Below are 21203 nucleotides of genomic sequence, written 5' to 3' on the forward strand. Positions count from 1 at the left end.
TAACATCATGCTCAACCACCACCGCTTATCACATGCTCACCAACCAAAGCCAACACATGCGCCAAGCCTCTCACCTACCAAAACACTCACAACTCTACATCTCTTGAATCAGCTTGCAAACCAAGCAGACTTATAACTCAAGCACTTGAGCTGCTCTATCAGGATACATAGCGCTTCCAGTGTGCACACCAATGTCAATGTTTGACTTAATGCACTTTAACCTTGATTGATCTTTCTTGCATTTGTGTAACATTTCATTATATGTCTCTAATTCAATGCACTTTACACTCAATGCACTTTAAATCTCGATTGATCTCTCTTGTACTGGTGCAAAACTTTACTATATGCCCTAGAGATTCACATCCTCAGACCTCGTGAACACCCTATCACGGGGAATGAGTTCTGTTCCTCTTTTTCTCAATATTGGCATAGAATGCACTGTTACAATTCGGGAAATGTTCCCTATGATGCCTAGTGCTTTGTAAACTATACCTGATGTTTTGCATGAATTTTAGCAAGAACATTCAGATTTGTAATGTTTTATGCTTGATATGTGAATAAAATTTGAATATATGTTTGGTCCTTTGTCATTTTAACCTTGCCTACCTTTCAACCAACCATTAGAATTCTACTATATTTTGAATTATAAAAAATACTTGTTGAGTTCCGCGTGACATAACCTCCCTTGCATCCATACCTATAAAATATAACCACATAAACACCAGTTGATCCTGGTTCTACACGAACCAACAGTTAAGCACACAGAACTCCTGGTCACATTTTCCCCTCCCCCCTTTGCCTCATCCCTCCTGACTTTCTCTTTAGATAACGTGAGGACTTGGAGAACACACAAATGGCAATGGTGCAAACGTACAAATCCCAATAACATAAAATAACTACCTAGAACAGCTCAGATCATATTACAGACACTTTCGCCATGTTTATACATAGGGGGAAAATACCCTGTATTTGTACATGTATTAGGGGTTTTATAAAGCACAAACCTAGCTAGGAAACTACAGATTGCTGCACATCTCATTGAGGTTAATATGTGCCCGTGAGGAGAGGTGTTCACAGTCTGTTGCACTGGATGTTCCAGCCATGGGAGGGGAGGTACTGGTGGAATGCAAGAAGCCTAAGTGGCATATTGCTTTCCAGCATCACATCTAACCCAAAGGCCTGGGAAGTCCAATTCAACATATTGTAACCCCCTTGCCCTGATGCAAATATATATTGTGTCAATGCATTTTCCCACCACATCAGATTGTGCCCCTGTGCAACTATTGTGCAAACCTACATTGCACCAGTATTTGTAGCCACAGAGAACTGCCAAGGAGTGGGGGAGTTGGGTGGTGGCTGATCAAAGGAGCTACTCGTTTTGACTTTGTGCGGGAAACTAGGTTGTCAACCATAATTTATCAGGCTGTTAACAGCCTCATGTTTTTGCGCCTTCAGCTAATTCTGGGCTCACTTTGTAGGCTAGACTTTGATGCAGTTTCTTTCAGCTGCAGATAAGGATAACATTGTGCAGCTCTTGCGCAGACTGGCCAGAAATGCACAAGATTTTGATCTAAAGTAACATTCTTGCAGAGACTCGCCCACGTGAGTGATTTTCCACATCGTATGTTGTCAATTGGCAGCACTTTGGTCTCCCTTAAAATCGCACCAGCGCTGTTAGATAACCATGCATATCCCATAGCACGATATTACATCAGGAAAAACTGTCGAACGTCTTAAATTTATAATGGACATTCCTAACAGTTCACGAAAAAACCCTTCTCAAGATGTGGCTACACTTTATTGTTGATATTTGTGAGCACATCACATATTATTATTATGTGTTAAGATGTTCTTTATTGGCACCCAAACCTCATTCTTATCTCTTCTTTTATATTCATAGGATGCATCCCCAATGATTTTTCAAAATTCTTAAATGATATTAAATCATGAATATCCCAAAAATTGTCCAACACTGTACCTAACTTCCTGTCACAGGAGGGGCTGTATTCAGTGGGATTTGTTTACCGGAATATGGCTGTTTAATAGATAAACAGGCCCCACTCGATACTGCTATTGAGGCCATGATTGCCCGTGTCCAATTTAAATATCCATTTTTGTTCTGCCTTTCTTAATATAAGGTCGCAGTCACCTCCTCGTGGTGGTGCCTCAATGGTTTGAATGAAAAATCAAAACATTTCCGTGTGTTTGTATTTCAATTGGGCAAAATTGGCCACCATAGGCTTTTCCTCTACTTTGTTCTATAAACAGGAACGATGTTTGCATATCGGTTGTTTTATTTCTCGTTTTGTTTTCCCAATGTAAATAAGGCCACACCGGCATTTTATCCTGTATATTAGACATTGCAATTTACAATTTATAAACGTATTCAATCGCCATTTAAGGTCATATGAATCCACTTTACCAGAAAATGGTGTACCGGATATGAAAAAGTCACCCTGTACTAACTCCTATGCACACATTTTTTAGAGTGTTTGTTAGCAGTTGAGAGCTTGGAGGTATGATTTGTATATCTGAGAAAAAAAACAAAAAATTTTTAAGAATAATGAAAGAATAAAAATAAATTTATTTTTAAATACAAAACTCTGGTGATTGATAGTGATTATTTGTTAAGTATACAGTCAGGTAGTGGTATATTCACACCTTGTGTGAAAGTGCAAGGGAGCGGTAACCAATTTCCACTTTATACGATTGTGTATCTCACCCCTTCCCCTTTTGAAAATGGTCCCTGAGAACAACAAAATGGGGAAGTACCCATATCTTATCTAGTTATATGATACATATAAGATCATGCATACATGTGTATTGAACACATTAGTGCTTCCCGCAGAATAGTGGCGCATGTGAGCGTTTTCTTGTTGTCATGCTCTACTGATCCATCATTTTCTCTCTTTTGTGAGGCATGCCCCATTTCTCCCTTTGTAATGTTCGGGTTTTAGCAGCCCCATTAAAATGTACCATTACAAAACCATCAGGGTACAAACTGAGCCCACCTTCGCACCCTCTAATCTGCCTATCCCCTACATAGGGCTCTATTTATTTGTTTCATATGTGTTGTATTGTTTCATTGCTTAAAGCACGGGCCTAGCTTGAGAGCAGCGGAACACTATGCAAATCCATGTCTCCAGTGGACATGCCCTCTCAATCAGTCCACGACGAGCTTATATTGTGGCTATCAGACACTTCCTGCTGCGGCCACCTCTGATGTCATGCACCTCACTGACTTTTCCTGGCGCATTACGTGGCACCCTCTGCTATACTTTCAGGTCCTCTCACCATGTCTGCATCTTTATCCAATAACTTTCCCCAAGGATTCGTTCTATTAAGTAAACCTTAACGACCCCCAAGTGCGCCTATCATCCACCCAAGGGCCCGCCGACCTCTGCTCTCTCCCCCTGGATGCGCTGAGCTCCTCCCTACACTCACACATCCAAACACTGGAAATATCCTTTCGCTTTCACCCAGTGAAAATTAATTTGCTGCTTTTGCTTTGCTAATTAATCATCACACAATTCCCATTCACTGATTACAACACAACGTTCTGCTCTTCAAAAATCCAAATGACTGCAGCATTCCTTGCATCCCTATCTGTCATCCCTTCTCAGTCATGTGACCTAATTCCAGCCTTGCAGCCTTCTTTCAATGTCCAGCCTTCCTAGTGAACCCACCCCTATCACTTTTGCAGCACCCATCTCCCACAGCAAACACTTTCTGCACGATCAATGTGGGTGGCCTTTGCTCCAGAAATCATAAAACTCCTCACCTCTGTTGCACTACACGAGCTTACTCAGCTCTCCAGCCCCTAGGCTATTCACAGGCCCCAAGACACCTCTTTCCTCCAGAAAACATGGGTTTGTCCCTTGGTCAATGACAGCAGTGGTTCTTTCTCCCCTTCCACTACCCGAATCCTGAAGATTCTGGTTTTATAAAGGCTTACCCTTTCAAAGTCCTTTGACAACCTCTGCAGCCCCTTCCAGGCAATGGCTCATCTTCTGACTGTTCCTCATAGCACAGTGTCTCTAATGTCAGCCCAAGGTGACAGGCATTCCTGCACACAGCATGCAGATATAGCGCAGGTCGATTTTTGGTATGACATAGGTGGCACTTCCCTTCTCGCTCCTGTGTAGGAGGCCGCAGCTATGTCATGCTTCAGTGAATTTGCCTCCAGACCACCATCTCTGATCATCCCCTAGGACAGTGTTTGGCAAGTTCTGTCTCGCCAGATGGTTTTGAACTATGACCTCCACCGTATCTCCCCATTGACCTTGCTGGCTAACACTAGTGGGAGTTGTATTCCAAAACATCTGGAGAGCCAAACGTTACAAAACCCCTTTTCTAGGACGTAGTTCATCTTGTTTTTCTCTACGAAAACATTTGCAATGGTTATGCAAATTACCCCCAATCTGGTTTAATTTCTCTGCAACAGCAGACACCGTACTCAGCATGTGCCCTGCCATTTAGCTGCTGATGGCACTCCCTTACCTTATGTTGCTGTCTCCCAAACAGAAATAAAACACCTTCCTTAGTTTCCAGCTGCAGATAGCTCCCCATGCCATATGATTCGACTCCAATAATGCTCGCCATTTTTCCTTTGCCGAACACCTCAGTGTCACTGCGACAGACTCCTGGGTTCTGTTCATATAATGATCTCAATATTCTGGTCTACATTAAAAAGGTAGCTCTGGAAAGTCAAAGCTAAAAAGGCTAGTAGCAGATTTCCTCCTTTCATTTGATCTATTGCTTTACATAGCGGTCCCCCCTTCATACAGCCCTGGCCTTCCGCTCCCCCACCAGTTGCACCCTGTCCCTTTATCCTCCCTGCACTGGAGGGAAAGTTAAGGCCACCACTTGTGCTTTTGTTGCCAGTGTTGTCACTTGCATCGCAGTATCCAGAACTGCCAATTCCTGTCTCTCAACATCAGAATGACCCATAACCCCCTTTCCTATAATACTTCTGCAATGTATGTGTTTAAATCGCTTGATGTACATGTGTGTAACGTTTTATGTTTATCCTAATTCACACAATATATAAATACATTAAATTAAGATACTTCTGCACTCCCGGCCATCAGCAAGTTTACTATCTTGAAAGCCTACTTATCATTCCAAGTGTAAAATGCGCTTGCTCCAGTATAGTAGGTCTTCAATAGGATACTATTCAGCTTTGTCCCAATCTTCCATTGAGTCCCCATTGTGGCAAGAGTCTGGCTGGTTCCTAGTACATTACAGCACCCTGTAAAATGCCAGCACTCTTATTTAAAAAAAAACAGTGTATCAACTGTTCTACCATTCCAACCCAACAGAACTGCATCTATTCCCCTAATTTCCCAAATTGCATCCCAATCCCAAAACCGACCCATTTCTCTATTCCCAAAACCATTTGCTTTGCTTGTACCCTTGGACTTGAACAGTCTTCCCTATTAACACCTATAAGTAGCCCTCAAATATCACCTATATTAAAGTGAAGACTCCAATACCTTCTTAATCAACAACAATCAGCACTAATGGTATCTTAACCCCCAACCAAGTGTACACAGAGGGCAATGGACCATGTTCAACAACAATGGCATTGCAGATCACAACCTACTTTATGTAGACCATTTATTTATGTATTTATTTATTTATTTATTTTGACATGTGTAAAGCGCACCTAACCCTGAGGCATCTGGGTGCTAGTTTTTCTTTTGAGAGTACATACAGTGTAATGACGTATCACTTAACAGTTGAAGTTCAGTTTGATAGTACATCACATATTAATGCATGCATACATAACCCAGGTATAATTTAGCAGTTCAGTTTTGACAGGAAGCATATAGCTGAGTAGTAATTGGAAGCATAAATATGCAGAGTGATATGAAGGACGTTTATGTTAGTTTGGCCGATCTTGTGTGACTAGCCAGGTTTTCAGACTTTTGCAGAAGGCCCAGAAGGAGGATTAAGATCTTAAGGAAAATGGTAGTGTTTTCCACTGTTAGCCAGCTACCACTAGGAAGCTGTTACCCCCTGCTTTCTATATTTTGTATTTGGGAAGGGTGAGTAAATGCCTGTATGGTACATGCCTAGGTTTGTTGGAATTGTTATTCGCAAATGTGTTGGATAAGTACTTGGGGGCTGAATTCGAGATACATTTGTGTGTCAGGGAGAGGGTTTTGAACAGGATTCGATCATGGATCTTCAGCCAATGGGCTTTCCCTCTTGCCGCACTAATATGATTGTCTTTTTGGATGTTGAGCCCTGCTCTTAGAGCTTTATTTTGGATCACCATAACTGACTAATATGTGTCTCCCCCACTTGGTTCTCTATTGGATGTGCTCTTTGAATCATGGTGTCTCCACCATGTCCGTGTTTCTAGAATATTCCGGTTAAATTCCTCAAGAATCTAATAAATGCAAATCAATGACCAGCAAGCTTAGCACATGTGACCTTTGACTCTCACTGCTGTACCTTTCCTTCTATTGTTGTACATGATGGTATTAGTTTTAGTGAGTTGTGCTGTGAGATGTTCATGTGTGTTTGTTTCTTGTTACCTGCAGGGGGTGCAACTTTCATTTTCCCAAATTCAACAGTTTACCCTGAAGCAACACAAAGAATTGCAAGTCGAACAGGTATGCTTTGTGGGTAGGAAGAGCAGCAATTGCATATTTCTGTCTATGACTCAATTGTTGTATGCATAATTGTTCAAACTCTTTCAAGTAAATAATATCAAACACCAACTGCAGAGTTTCAAATGTGTGACATGGGGGAGAAGAGTGTGTAGAAGGACAACACCTTGGCCTTTCTCTAACCATAAACACTATGAAATTGCACTGTCCAACATTTGCCAGCAACCACCATGGGCCTTTAAAACTGTAGCTACCTTTCAGTTCCATATTCTTCCTGCAATTGTCCCTAAGTTCCAATATAAGTTTTAGAGCGGATCCATAGTCGTGGGATCAGCCAGCCATGGCTTCATTTAAGTCATTTTTGGACGTGTGTAAATCAAGAGAACTCCTCGAAAAATGTTTCAAAAATGGGACCCAGGAGGTCAAAGACGTGCAGGCATGGAGCGGATTGACCGACCGTTATAAGGCGTTCGTAGGGGCAAGTCCGTCTCCTCCTCCCAAACCCTGCACTCACCCCCGCTCTGGCGCAGATGAAGAGACATCCCACACATGCTACAAAACAGAGCTTATATTCAGAGCTTAGTGATGCCTCCCCTGGGCCTGACCATATCTTACCCAGCAACCATTTTGATCGCAGGAACAGAGTGAATTGGCTTGTGCTGTCCTCATATTACTTCAACCTGGTGTCCCATCAATGGGTACCTCTATGAGGAACCTCTAAGGGCTAGTTCTCTTTGGCCCTGTTCTGCCGTCTAAGCTCATAGGGTCCACCTGTCCAGTCCCCCTTCGGCTTCACCTAACCTCACCTCCACACATAACCACCTCCTTTCCCATTGCTGCCACCAGCACTAATTCACAAAGCCACCTAGACTGTCTTTGGACTCAGACACAAATCACAGTCAGGCGGACTATAACTAGTCTACTGCAACTTTTATTTTGCTATTGTTTGCAACTGGCATATCGCCTAACCATTTATATAACTGGTTGTCACTGACCTATTGCACCTTACACTTTTGTGTGGTTGTTACTGTGCCACTGCACCAAAATATAATGTGTTGGTTAATTCTGCCCTATTGTCTAATTTTAGTTATTGCTCGTCAGTACCACCAACTGATCTGCTGTACCTTCATTTGTATTGTTTGTCATTGCCGGCCTATGGCCTAATAATTACTGTTGTGCAAACCCTCTGTGGGAAAGGGCACTGCTGTTTGTGGTGCAATTCTCTTCACTGCACCTCCTGGTGAAGAGCATTCGACTAAGTCTTCTTGAATCCATACCGCTGGTCTGGACAGTGCCTGGAAACAAAAGCAGCTGGCGTACCCCTTGTGGAAAAGCCCAGTACAGGAAATGGTGCTGCTGTTCATAAATTACTGTTGTTGGTGCCTACCGGCCTACAGTCCCTTTCTTTTTATTATTGGTTGCAATCAGCCTGTTGTCCAATAATGTCTATTGCTGTTCTCTGCCAGCCTAACGCACCTTAATTCTTATGGTTCCTCACTATGGCCTATTGCCTAATACAGCCTTATAGACTGAGGGAGAGGTCATTATCGCAGGATAATGACCCACCCCCAAGTTATGGCCCAAGGCTGCCGAGGTCAATAAAGCTATTAGCAAGTAACGACAATGGCAATACATGCAGTGTATCGTTGGTGCTGAAGAAAAAGCAGGTTCCTTGATAATAATACGAAAGTAAAAAATAGACAAAAAGTTATTAAATTAAATGTGGTTTTATTGTGTAGTATTAAAATGACATGCTTGTATTAAGCATTTAAATTGTAGACCTGGTTAAACTAGAGCGGGTTTTAACATGACCATGCATTAGGGGTTGTGTAAAACTAAATGGTTTCCCTATAAGAAAGTGAAAGCATTTGACCATATTTTAGCTTTCTTGTTGCAGTGCTAACTAGCAAGTTGCAGTGAAAAAAGGTTTTCTTAGACAGGAAGTGTCTTGTTGAAAGACATCTTGCCTGGAAATTGTATTATTGTTTTCCTGTCTGCTTTTGAAGTCAAAACTTTCCAAATGCAGTCAATTCCAGTTGGCGCTGACTGCACTCTGAACATTTTATTTGCTGGGTCACTAACAATGTCCATGTGCTGATATTAGTTATTTCTTGTCACTACCCCTTACTGCACCTCACTGTTTATTTCTGGTCTCTATTGGCCCAGAGCACTTTAAATATTATCTGTTTGTCACTGCAAGCTTGTTATCTATTAATTTGTATTGTGTTACACTTCTTCCCCTTTCCGCTAATCACTTTGAATGGTGGCTGCAACCAGCCTACTGAACCTTGAAATGTCTTGTTGATCCCTAGAGGCCTATTACCTACTAACATTTATTGTTGGTCACTAATGACTACTTCATCCAGACTACAGAACAAAGGAATAAGGCCTACAGCTACTCGTGGCTGATCCCAACCAGACTTCTAAAGACCAACAACCACAAACCCCACTTCTACTGCACTCCCACCTACCTGCAAACTGTGACCATTCTGTGCAACAGTTCCCCACCTGCATCCTCCTCCCCCCACCCTGCTCATCACGCTACTGAGCCTAACCGTCCTCCATATTATCTTTTCACTTTATCTCGTCCAAGACCTCTGACCACCCTCTATAACCACTCCATTCCTCATCCTCTCTTCTCTGTCCCTCTCACTCCTACCTCACATACCCTAATGTCTCCCTTTAACTACTCTCACATCAACTTCTTCACTGTCTGCTCCCCCTTGTGAACTCACTATGTGACTCTGCAATGACCAATCCCCCTGTACGAGGATGTCCTTTTATACTAATCACTTTGTCTCTGATCACCCCATAACCTCAGTGAACCTCCACATTGACTTCTCTACCTTCTTACACTGCCTGCATCTCTCTAAAAAGGTAATTGGCAAATACACACCATCTGCCCGTTTCCTACCATCTGACTTAACTCCATAATCCTTTAAATATATCTTCATGCAACCCTACGCGGACACCAATTTTACGACCCCCTATATCAACTATTCACATGGCACGCTTGACTCAATCTGACACTCCTAATGCTCCAAGCTGAGGTGCCTGCCATCATAATGTTAGACCTCACTCTCTCCACTATGTTTTGTTCCACAAACTACAACTAGAGTCCATCCTCTAAAACCACTTGGTAGTCTTTCTGCATAACCTTCCCATCCATACCCAAGGTAACTCTGTGTATCCATATCCTTTTCTCTTGACTCTTCTGATCTGATTAATGAGCCCTCCCACTTATTCTACTAACTTATCCTCTAAACCAGCCACATTCCTTCTCTGCTCATACTTCTCTTTTCTGCCTATCAACAAATACGAGTGTAAGCCCAGCCTTGACCAAATAAAAGTCATCCTACAAACACTCTCTCTCCTACTTGCCCACTCTAACAAGCTTGCCTTTATGGTTTTTAGCACTCCACTGAAAGCCCTTTTTCCTTTTTAAGGAACACTATCCTGTCTTCTCCTTCTCCCTCTTAACCTGAGTTCCCTCAAGCATGGATTTCCCCAGCCACCCAACTGCCGAGGACACTATGCATGGCTGCTTGAACTGCTGGCATAAAGATAATTCACCTATTCTTCTTACAGTGTACAATAACTCTCTTCTTACCCTCATGACTACTCTTGGCTCTACAAAATCCTCTTATTACAAATCCTCCCTCTCTGCTTATGCACTTCAGGCCATGCTTTATCTCCCTCCCTGAGAACCACTCTATATTCTCCTCCATATCTGCTAATGACTGTGCCTTCTTCTCCTCTAAAACAACAACATTTGCAAAAGCCTTAATGCTCTACAATTCCTCTCTACTTTGTCCCATCTGCAATATCCCCACTCTTTCCTCGCTATCTCACTTCTCTCCCACCTCCCTACCAAACATTCTTTGCTCTGCCAACCTACCCTGCATTTCCATGAATCCCTTCCAACACTAAACTATCAAATAACTTGCACTGGTCTTCTCCACTCAACTTTCTGCCCTCTTCAACCTCTCACTCTCTCAGCATCCATCTTCCCATCCTGCTACAAAATAACAATGGTCATACCCACACTAAAAACACTAATGACAACATCAATGCCTAATTCTATAGGATAACCTCTCTCACCTGTCCTACCTCTATAGCATTTTCAAGAGGTTTATCTTCAAATGCATAGTCAACCTTTTCATGGTACACTCACGGTGTGACTCCCTGCACTTTGGATTCTGATTCAAATGTGCCATTAAGAGAGCTCTCATCCATAGTTCCAACTCCCTAAGCACTCTTCACAGCATTCAGCACTCTGCACCACCCTCTCCTGCAAATGCATTCTTATTTTTGCTTTAATGACACCATACTTGACTGGGTGGTCTCCTATCTCTCTGCCATCTCCTTTGCCAACTCCAACACCTCCTCACCCACCAAGGATCTGTTCTATGTCCTCTCTTCTTTTAAGCATCCTCCCTGAAAACGCATGTTTTCTTCCTTTGGCTTCAATGATCAACTTTTTGACGTGGATGTCCAGATGCTCTTCTGCATCCCTTCTTCTTTACAACACCATGCCCGAACATATAACCGAATGCCTGACTGTCATCCGCCATTGGATAGCTCTATGCTGCTGCATGCGTAACTCTGTTATTTATTTATTTATTTATTTATGCATTTATTTATTCATACTATGCTCATAGCTTGTCATAGCTTTGCATTTAAATGCAATACAACATATAACATTTTGACCTGTTAGAACTAAAGCTTTTCACAGAAAATAAATTATCCTTTACAATTCATTTAAAGTTTAAAATATCCCATCGGATAGTGTAGATAAAACTTCCATACAAACAGCATAAAATGTCATCAAAGCCTTCTAGTAGCTAATTCCATCTTATTGTGGCATCATCTTCCCATTTTCTGTTGTTATAGGCTTTCAAATTCTAGTTACGAAGCGGGGACAACCTATTACAGTAGCTCATAATATGTTCTGCAGATACTAAGAGTTCCTCCACACAGTCTGCATCGTCCCTCGTTGCGAGTGATCTTACGTCTTTCACCCAAAATTTCCAATACTCCTGAGACATTGAACTTAAGCAGGAGATATTCTCTAATGGTGGTATTATTTGGAAAGGCATACCTGTATTTTGGGACTTCTCCTTTAAGGTGTATGTCATCTTCCAAGCAGCCTTCATTGCCCACACTCCCTTTTCCTGTCACTTTCCACCCTAACTTCCTCACTCGCTCCATCATGGCTCAAATGCCTTGGATCATCTCCGATAGTAACCAGAAATCTTGCCCATGGTTACCACAGCTAGGCTCAATCATTCGAACATAAAGAAAAGACCTCTAGCACCCTCTGAGAAAACTTTGCTCTCTTCCCAAATGCTCAGCAGATTAAATGATTATCCTAGCGCACCCTACACTAGCATGGCCAATGGCATTGTGTGCAATATCAATCTCTCTTTAAATTGTTGCTACCCGTTTTCAAATCCATACATGGTTTTGCACCCCAATACCTCACTGACTGAATATTGCTGTACTTTTCTTCACACACTGAGCCCTCTTCAGCCCTAAACAACACATTGATCCCCTGAATGCTAGTAGATCGTACTGCTATTGCGTCTTCTCAATACTGGCCACACAACCCTGGATTGTGCACAACATGACAATCAAAGGAATTCAATTGGTGAAAACATCAAATACTATGCTCATTCTTCATTTGCTATGCAATGAGAGGGTCTCCGAACTCCTCTACCTTCCTTGTTAACTCGCCGGCCAAATGGCCTCTCTTGCTTATGTCCCACAGATGTGTGAACATGAAAATTGCAATTACGTAAACACTGCCGTAGGACCTGAATGTCACGTTATATAGACTATTTATGCTATGTTATGTTGATTTTTACCTCGCACCGCTACCACCCAGGGGCAGTCTCCAGGTGCTCACGTGGCTCTGCAAGAAAAAGGACAGGGTTGGTTAGTTAGGGTAGAGTAATAGGAAAGATTCAGAACCAGCAGAAACTGGTGTCTGTGTGTGTCGGCATGCAGATGATTGGTTGCTTGCACTGGCTTGTTGTATCCGTACAGGTAAGGTCCAATGTCTGGGTTGTTTTCTATGTGACTGTTTGTTATGCAGGGTTGTGTCTGTGTGTTTTATGTGTATTTAAGGTTGTGCAAACTAGCTTGATGCATCCATATGGACCTTACATATGGACCATGCGGGTAAGGTCCAGTTTCTGGGTTTGTTTGTTGTAAGTGTGAGTTACTTGTGTTGGGTGTGTGTTAGTGTACAGGTTGTATGTGGTCTCGAAAGAGGTGGGTGGGACTGGGTTTAAGTGGGGGGTCCACACAGTGGAATGCAGATTGATTCTGCTTGGACAGGTGAGTACAAGGGTGCTGTGTTTATTTTAGGCCCAAGAACACACTAGAGGGGTGAATCAGGCAGGTGGTTGTCTAGCCCCATCTTTGAACTTCCTCCCCACTACCTCTCTCTCAACCACTGTGTGATGCTCTGTCTGACTACTTCCACACAATAGCTGTGAGAAGAAACCACACAATTGTCTCTAATTTAGCAGTGCTCCTGCCCTGCTCACTTTTGCTCACATTTGACCTCACAGACACTCTAACCACCCACCCACTCTTCTCTACCTTCTCTCCCATCTCACATCCTAAACTCCTTAAGCTACTTGCCAGCAGCCGTCCCTCGGGATCACGTGGGGATTCCAGCCCTCCTGCTCTACTAAAAGATATCCTTTCCTCAATCTGTGCCGGTAGCATCGCAAGATATATCATTAACTCATCCCCCACCTCAGGCATGTTCCCAGAGGTTTTCAAGACATCCCACGTCAAAGCCCTACTCCAAATACTGCCCCTTGAACCCCTTCTACTGTCCAACTACAGACATATCTCAAACAACTGTTCCACAGCCAAACTAATTGACCGAACACCATATTGCTGGCTATGCATTTACACTGAATCTAACCTCCACCTTGACCCTGCCCAGTCTGGCTTCAGACCCCTATGAGGAACTGAATCCTCCCTAGTCTCCATCCTGGATAACCTCAAAAGAACCTCAGACTCGGAAGGTTGTGCCGCACATATCCTCCTCAGCCTATCGGGGGCCTTTGAAACCATTGACCACTGCTCCCTCACAGACAGACTCCACTCGCTCAGTATCAGGGATGCCACATTATAGGGGATAGCCTCATTTACCAGCAACAGATCTTAAATTTCTCACATGTCTCTTCAACTCCACACCCCATTGCCAACGGATTACAGCAGAGTGCCTTGCAATCACCCTTGCATGTAACCTATACCTGAGCGCTCTCCCTGGTCACATGCCCTAATTTGCTACAATTAAGCAGATGACACCCAGATCATCTTCAAGATCCCTAAAGGACACCTCCATCCCCCCAGACCTTGCTTGATGCCTTACAGAAATCGACCACTAGATGACAGCTAACCACTTCCTTCTCAAAACTGGAAAATCTAAAATCATGAAATGCACGGAAGACTTCCTTCTTCCCCCAAGCCACCCAACAGCCGTCCTCCCTAGGGGCTCCATCCCCTACCTCCAACACAGTAAAGAACCTTGTTAATGTAGCAACGACGCATATCTGACACACAAATCACATCAACTTTGTGTCAAAATCATGCTATCTATAACTACGCATTCTCTGATGCATCTTCCCCTAACTCTCCTACCCTAACAGAGTTGACACAATCATGACTATCATCCCCTTTTTTCTAGATTACGCCAACACCCCTGGGCACCCCAGCATCTCAACTTAGTAATTCAAACAGGTTCAAAACACTGCAGCCAGCCTCTTCCTAGCTTTTGGCCCTAGAGAGCAACTCACAGCCGCCTTCCGTGTCCTACAGGGCTCCCTGTCGGGCGACAGTCCACCTCCAGGAGACAGGTCCAGAATTTGTACAACACAACCTCACCCCCTACAGGTCCAAAAGAAACCTGAGATGAAGCACCTCTCTCCTCCTTGTCATCCCTCCCACCAACTCTACCAGAATAGGGGAATCATCCTTCTCGATCCAAGCACATACAATAGAGAACTCTATCCCTTTTTGCATCCGCCACATAGAGGATGACCTGGCCTTACAGAAGGCACTGGCTCTTCCCCCCTGTGCCTTTACTGATCTAATCCGCCTCTCGGGTGAGTTTTCACCAAGACAGATAGGCTGGGGTATCGATGAGTGACTCCAAGAAAGTACCAAGCACTCACAGAAAAGACTCCCATAGACCCACACGACAGTACCTGCACTCTGTCAATGAAACAAGCAATCAGCCTTGACTCACGGGTACGTATCACACTCCATCTCGATGGAAGATAGCCATATCCTTCCAAAGACACAGCCTCCCACCTGCACACATCGGCAATCATCCGCTCCTTGAAGACACATTGCACAACACCTCTACCAATAGAATGTACACAATACAAATTCGATCTAGCTGGAAACCTAATCAGTCTCCTTCACTCACATACTCTCACAACAGCCTTAACAGTACCCATCCACAAACCAGCACTGCATGGGTTTACTAGCAGGGTCTCAGTCGTCCTACCTTTCTTCATATTGGCTAAAATGCACACACACAATCTAAATTCCACTGAGCACTCTCTCATACCGCAGACTTCAGTCCTCGAAGACCGTTGACCTACAGCACCTTGAGGACATATCAATGGGAAAATGTGCAATACAAATGGCATATTACATTACATACCATTCCATTGTATGTCACAGTTCCGGTCCAAGGTTTATGTTCATATGATTATATAGTGTTGCATAGACCGTTTTTTCGAAAGTAGGGGAGGACGAAGAGTGGGGGTGAGGAATGAGTAGGGAGAGGGTGTGTGCCTGGGAACCACCATGGCAAGAACACAAGGTAGAATTCAGGTTAACCAAAACTAGACGACCATATTGCAGACTTTCCAAAGAAAATCTATGTAACATCATTGGTTTGAGTGCTTCCAATATGTTACAGTCTGAACAGAAACCATGTGCACAATCTTAGGCAGGAGTTCCTTGCTCTCCAGATCAAACTCCCTAATAAGACATGTTCTTTCTGCACCTTCACATGTGGGAGGTTCCTTGTTTTCAGGAGCTTCTTCCGACCAACCACATTGAGATATGAGACCTGAAGAGGACCAACTAAGTGTGGAGGCCGAAACATCCATTATCATATATTTTGGGCTCGATAATTGAGTCACACATGTACTTGCTGGGCACTGGTAAAGAGTGCCACCTCATTGCTTCACTGATTAGCCACAGTATTACTCCCACAGCTTTCTGCTGCACTATAAATCCACTGCTCCTTACCTGCCTGGAGTAACATACTCATAGTCTACATAGCACTGCTACCCTCAGGGGCTATCCGTCTGAACTGTTTTCCATATATTCATTTATTAAAAATTCTTATCGCGCCACAGCCCCGTAGGCCTCAGGGCGCGCACCAGAAAGACACAAACAGACAACCAGAACAAATAGCATTGAAACGATGCAGTGGCGTGGGAGAATCCATAGCAAAACTCTGAGTCAAGTAAGAGAGCAAAGAACACCTTTAGGCAATTGTCCCTAGCAATTGATTTGCATCGCTACTAAAATACTCATCACATTTCTAAACTAAGATGGCAGCAAATTGGTAGCCAGGCTGTACCTCACCATCTCAACAGCGATTCATCTCTGCTACAAATGCTTTATTGTAATTCAAACTCGTCCCACTCAAAGTAAAAATGTGACTCCCCTTCCTCAATCCCCTTAAAAATCCCTTCATTAAAACATAAATAGTAAACATAAATCTTGCGACTTTTCTTATCAATATTTCAATGCACTGCTTTTAGTTAGGGTCGTGTCCTCAAAAGCCTGAGGGCCCCTTTTCAAAAAAAGCGTCCCTGCTCTGGTTATTTGGTGCCGATGGATGGCGATTGCAGAGCATTCCTTGACTCACCAGTGAAAGGAGCCCCCCCAGAGAATTGTCATTCCATTTCTCCCATATGCAGGGCCCCCCTGGAGGCACCTAGGATAGCAGGAACCTTTAACTTGATTGTTCTTTCAGCTCGGCCAAATGTACAGTACCACTTAAAGGACCACAGAGTCACATTGCCATCGCCAGTTTGCGGCCATTAGTTGCAGTAATACACTGCCCTCGGCATGGTCTATAGGGCAGAAGTGAAAGGTTGGCCCAGTTAGAAATTCTGAGTGTAGTGGAGCCTGATGTTGGTCTCATTTCCAAAGGGAACGCCAAATGCAGTATAGCTACGCGGGTATGGTGACTACAGCACTCCAATAGTGCAACAATTAAAAGGTCCCACCCACCTGCCACCCCATTTGCAATGTGGCACTGCCAGCAGCAGCCTACTATTGCAATACGTGGAATCCCGCCATCATTGTTTATAGGAGGGTCATACCATCATATGCTGTGGTCAGCTCTTGTTAAGATGTGGTCCCAAACATCATATCATGGAGTAAAGCAAAGTGCCTTATCATCGACCTCAAAAGAACACAAGTAAAATATCGAATTTCTATTTAATGCATTGCACCTGATGCCAGTTTGTCAATGTGTTTCTATGCAGAATATCAAACACTTTCCCTATGTTGCCGTATTTATTTTGCTGGTCTCTATTTCTAAGTTCATATTTTGACCTGTCACCAAAGAGTTCACATTTCTGCTATCAACATGGGACCCTAGGAGCGTCCACTGGCATCCACAGGTATCCACAGTCCTAGGCTGACATCCACAGGACTATGCTGGCATCCTCAGCCCTACACAGACATCCACTATAACGGCGTACAAAGGCATCTACACGCCTATGCTGGCATCCACAGACATACAGCTCCTGTGAATCGTTGATATTCCGACCACAAGTGATGAAAACAATCAGTTCTTACCTGATTAATGCAATTGTCTAATCTTCACAATAACTTTGGTATAGCGTGGGGGGGGGCTTTTCAAAGATCTCTTTCTGTCCTAACTGCGGGCTCTGATAGGGTGAAAATAATGCAAATGTGTAGGATCACTTTCCATCAATCGCTATCGTAAATTGGCTGATAATGTTTTAACCAGATTTATTTTTCCGCCCAGATATGCCTTACGAGCCATCACGGAGGTCAGCATGGACAAGTCACCCTACACCGCAGCCGAAAGGTGAAGCTCTTATGTTATTAATCTACCTGCCCATTTCTGTGGTTCAGGGTCATGTCGTTGCAGGTTTACTTTTTGTGGCCCATCTTTGAGAGAATAGGCTTGTAGCCGAATCCCGGGCCTCCGCTCCTCCCTTTCTCCTCTTGGTCCCTGATCCTTCCCGCTGCTCTCCGGCCCCTCCTCCACTTTTGCTGCTACATCTCCACCTAGCCCCAGCCTTTCCTCTAACCGTTATTTCGGGTGCCCACTGATCACAGTGCTGTCCTGGAAGATAGGGGGTATTCATCATATCAAACTGATTATACATTGAAATATGTAATTGTGCAGTGTGGTTGTGTCACTTCTTGTACTACATTATCTTTTGGGTACCTTGGGCAAAGGTTCCTCCTTCACACAACCATCCGCAGCAGCTACACACCTGGTTATAAATTAGTTTGGATTTGATTTTCACAAATGGGTTATCACCTTGACAAGTGCGTAGGGTTCCAGTCTGGTGCCTGTATGGTTTTGTTCACTCAGGAAGATACCTGTGTTGCTATGATTTGTTGCCACCCACTTCCTGTGTTTTTGGTTGTGTGAGTGGTACCTTCGTTTTGTGGAACACAGTGAGGGTCATTATGACTGTGGTGGGAGCCGTGCTGGTAAATACCGGCATGGCTGCCGCCGGAGTCATGAATTTACGGGCACCTGGCAATGGGGACTTACCGGGCCTTACAGCCCCGGCGGACCCGGTAAATCCCCATTGCCAGGTGCCGGTAATTATTACTCCTCATTCCCATTTGAGTCCCATTGGAATCAATGGGAATGGGGAGGCAGGATGCACCGGCACCATTCGTGAATGGTGCCGGTGCATCCATCAATTTCTGCTCGCGGGTGCTGGTCCGGCCACCAGGGCAGACCTGGCGGGCGGAAAGGCATCCGCTCGCAGAAATCCTAGTTTGCTGGACCGGTAGCAACGGTGCCAGTACCTTACTGGCACCGTTGTTACCGGATCAGCAAACTTGTAATGAGGCCCAGTATCTTTATCACACACACGTGCACGGGAGACACCCAGCGAACCACAACTGGCTTTGATTGTTTATTTTTTTTTTTTTTTTTATCAGCCATTTAGTTCCCTTCTTTGGCACTCTTCATGCTTCACTACCAACACCCAACCTCCTCATATTACTCTTTCATGAATCCCTGGCTAGTGACAGCCTGGCATTGCGCTGAAGAAACCTCCAAACCACCATTTTACAGTCTGCTATGACACAACGGTTCCATGTTCCTTTATCGACGCACATTTTTTCGAAGTTATTTTGACTGAAATAATTTGTTGTTGTTGGGGGGTTCCCACGTGCCCCTTTCCCCATACTCCTATCCCTACCCCAACCCCATCCACACCCATTTCAACTCCTTACCCGCTATACATATATTTCGATGAGTTTTTTCAGTCATTTTTTCATAGAAAATTACTTCAAAAAAATCAGCATCAGTAAAAAAACGCCAGAACAGAAAAGTGAAAAAACACATGTAAGTCAGATTTTGACCCAATACATAAAGGGCAGTGCAGTTTGAACCCTTTCTGCACGAGACCACAAGACATGTTTCAGCAAATCGAGTATCATCAGTGAGGTGTGACTTGGGAGTCTAGGGAGGGCAAGATAAGATCCGACGTCAAAGCATTGTCTACATAGACAAGTAGGTCTTCACGTTCCAGATGTTTATTTACCAAAATGATCACAGTCATCATTTTCCCTACAGAAAGTCAAGATCTTTTAAGCTTGCACCCAGTTCACATGTTCCTCATATGATATTATCATTTCCAAAACACATAGTGAGGATGTATTCGTTTCTCTTCCCACTCATGGCTGAGGGAATGTCAGAATGTGGAAAGACACATGTCAGTGTTTATATGGAAACATGTGCCTCTACACTGCACAGAAGACTTTAAGCAATTTCATATAAGTCCAATGACACATATGTGATTACAGATTTTATAACAGCTTTCATGGCATGCCCAATAGGTGCCTACACAGCTGTATATCCAGGCAACTGGCTTCACCATATACATGGTAAAAACGCTATGAGGAATGCTGTTAATATTTCAAACCACTACCTTGTGCTAATACCAATTTCTTTGAATAATTAATTTCTTGCTTTTTTTGCCTTCTGAATTATGCTTTGCATATAAAGCTATCGTTTCTTCCTTCTGGTCCCTCAGAGTCCTCCACTTTGCCAATGCACAAGAAACAGTTTTTTCTTTGTGTTTACACTTTCACATTCCTTTCTATACTTGTGTGCCGCAAATTCCTAAGCCAGTGGTTCCAAGCATTCGACTTTACACGGGGGCAGCAGTCACATCACGAGCTGCATATGCAGATCTCACGCTGCAAGAAGTTTAGTTCACCCGTACATCCCAGAGCGCATTCCTTGTTCACAAAGGGTTGCGCACTGGGCGCGCCCACTTTCCATTATATCAGACCTGCCTTATTCCTGGTCAGGCGCATAAGAAAGTGGAGTGCAGACAGGTGCTTTTCAGACTTTCCTTTGACTGACAGCCAGATTGTGATCGCAGGTTGAAAAGTAGTGTGTAAAGCAATCAATCTCCCCTCCCTTTTCCAACACCATCCCTTTGAGGTGGGTGGAAGGATTGGAGGAAAGTTGTCATGCCTTCCAGCAGCAGAAGCTGATAAAGTCTATCATTGTGGGATCAGCTTGGGCAGCAGTGTCACTATTAGAGCTGGGTGAGCCCTGCCAGGCCTGAGCCCCACCAACAGCTCGGGCTTAACCCTCTTCTTGGGTCAGTGCCTGCGCAAAGGAGCATCTGGGCATGAGCTCGACTGTCTGTCCCCAACCCTCTGCAACAACAACAAAAAATGCACTTTCCTAGAGTGCCGGAAGCACTTACAGGAGTGTTTTTGCCTGACTTCCGTTCCGACTCCGCCTGACTTCCGGTCCCGCCCAGTCACTCATTTATTGGCTGGTGCAGGACAGGAAGTCAGGTGGCCGGACCGTAAGTCAGACAGAAACGCTCCTGTAAGTGCTGCACACCAGGAGCACGTCTTTTAATTTTGCCCCACCCCAGCCACTGATTGAATAGCTGGGGCAGGCCAGGAGTAACACGTCCAGGTGGTGATGCTGTAAAGTGGCAGCAGAACATTTAAAAAGCCCCTTTGTTACTCACTAGCTTGTTTTCTTGCCCTGTCATCTTTAGCCCCCTTTGCTGGCCCAACCCCTTTAGCTGCTCTCAGTTTCATGTATCCCCTTGTGTTGGCCCTGAAACCCTTTAGACCCTTTTCGTGCCCCCTTTAGCCTTTGTCTTGCCTCAGTCCCTTTAGCCCCCTTTCTTGCTCCGTTAGTCTCTTATATTTCTCCCAGCCCCCTTTAGCCCGTTTTGTTGCCCCCATCCTCTATTGATGCCCCTAGTCTTGTTAGTTCCTTTCATTGCTCAATCCCCTTTTGTTGCCCCACTCCTATTTAGCCCCTTT

General features: G+C 44.0%; 1 protein-coding gene across 7 annotated transcripts in view; it reads left to right on the forward strand.

Annotated features, from left to right (window-relative positions):
• ERG (ETS transcription factor ERG) overlaps nt 1–21203 on the forward strand; it is a 1195114-nt gene that overhangs the window by 1124168 nt on the left and 49743 nt on the right. For all 7 annotated transcript variants that reach the window (XM_069636074.1, XM_069636076.1, XM_069636075.1 and 4 more), the window contains 2 exons: nt 6552–6623; nt 17674–17736. In XM_069636074.1, the coding sequence (XP_069492175.1) occupies nt 6552–6623; nt 17674–17736 (135 nt within the window). The remainder of the gene's footprint in view (nt 1–6551; nt 6624–17673; nt 17737–21203) is intronic.

The sequence above is a fragment of the Ambystoma mexicanum genome, chromosome 7p (genome assembly GCF_040938575.1).
Source record: "Ambystoma mexicanum isolate Mex_15411 chromosome 7p, UKY_AmexF1_1, whole genome shotgun sequence".
NCBI lineage: Eukaryota > Metazoa > Chordata > Amphibia > Caudata > Ambystomatidae > Ambystoma > Ambystoma mexicanum.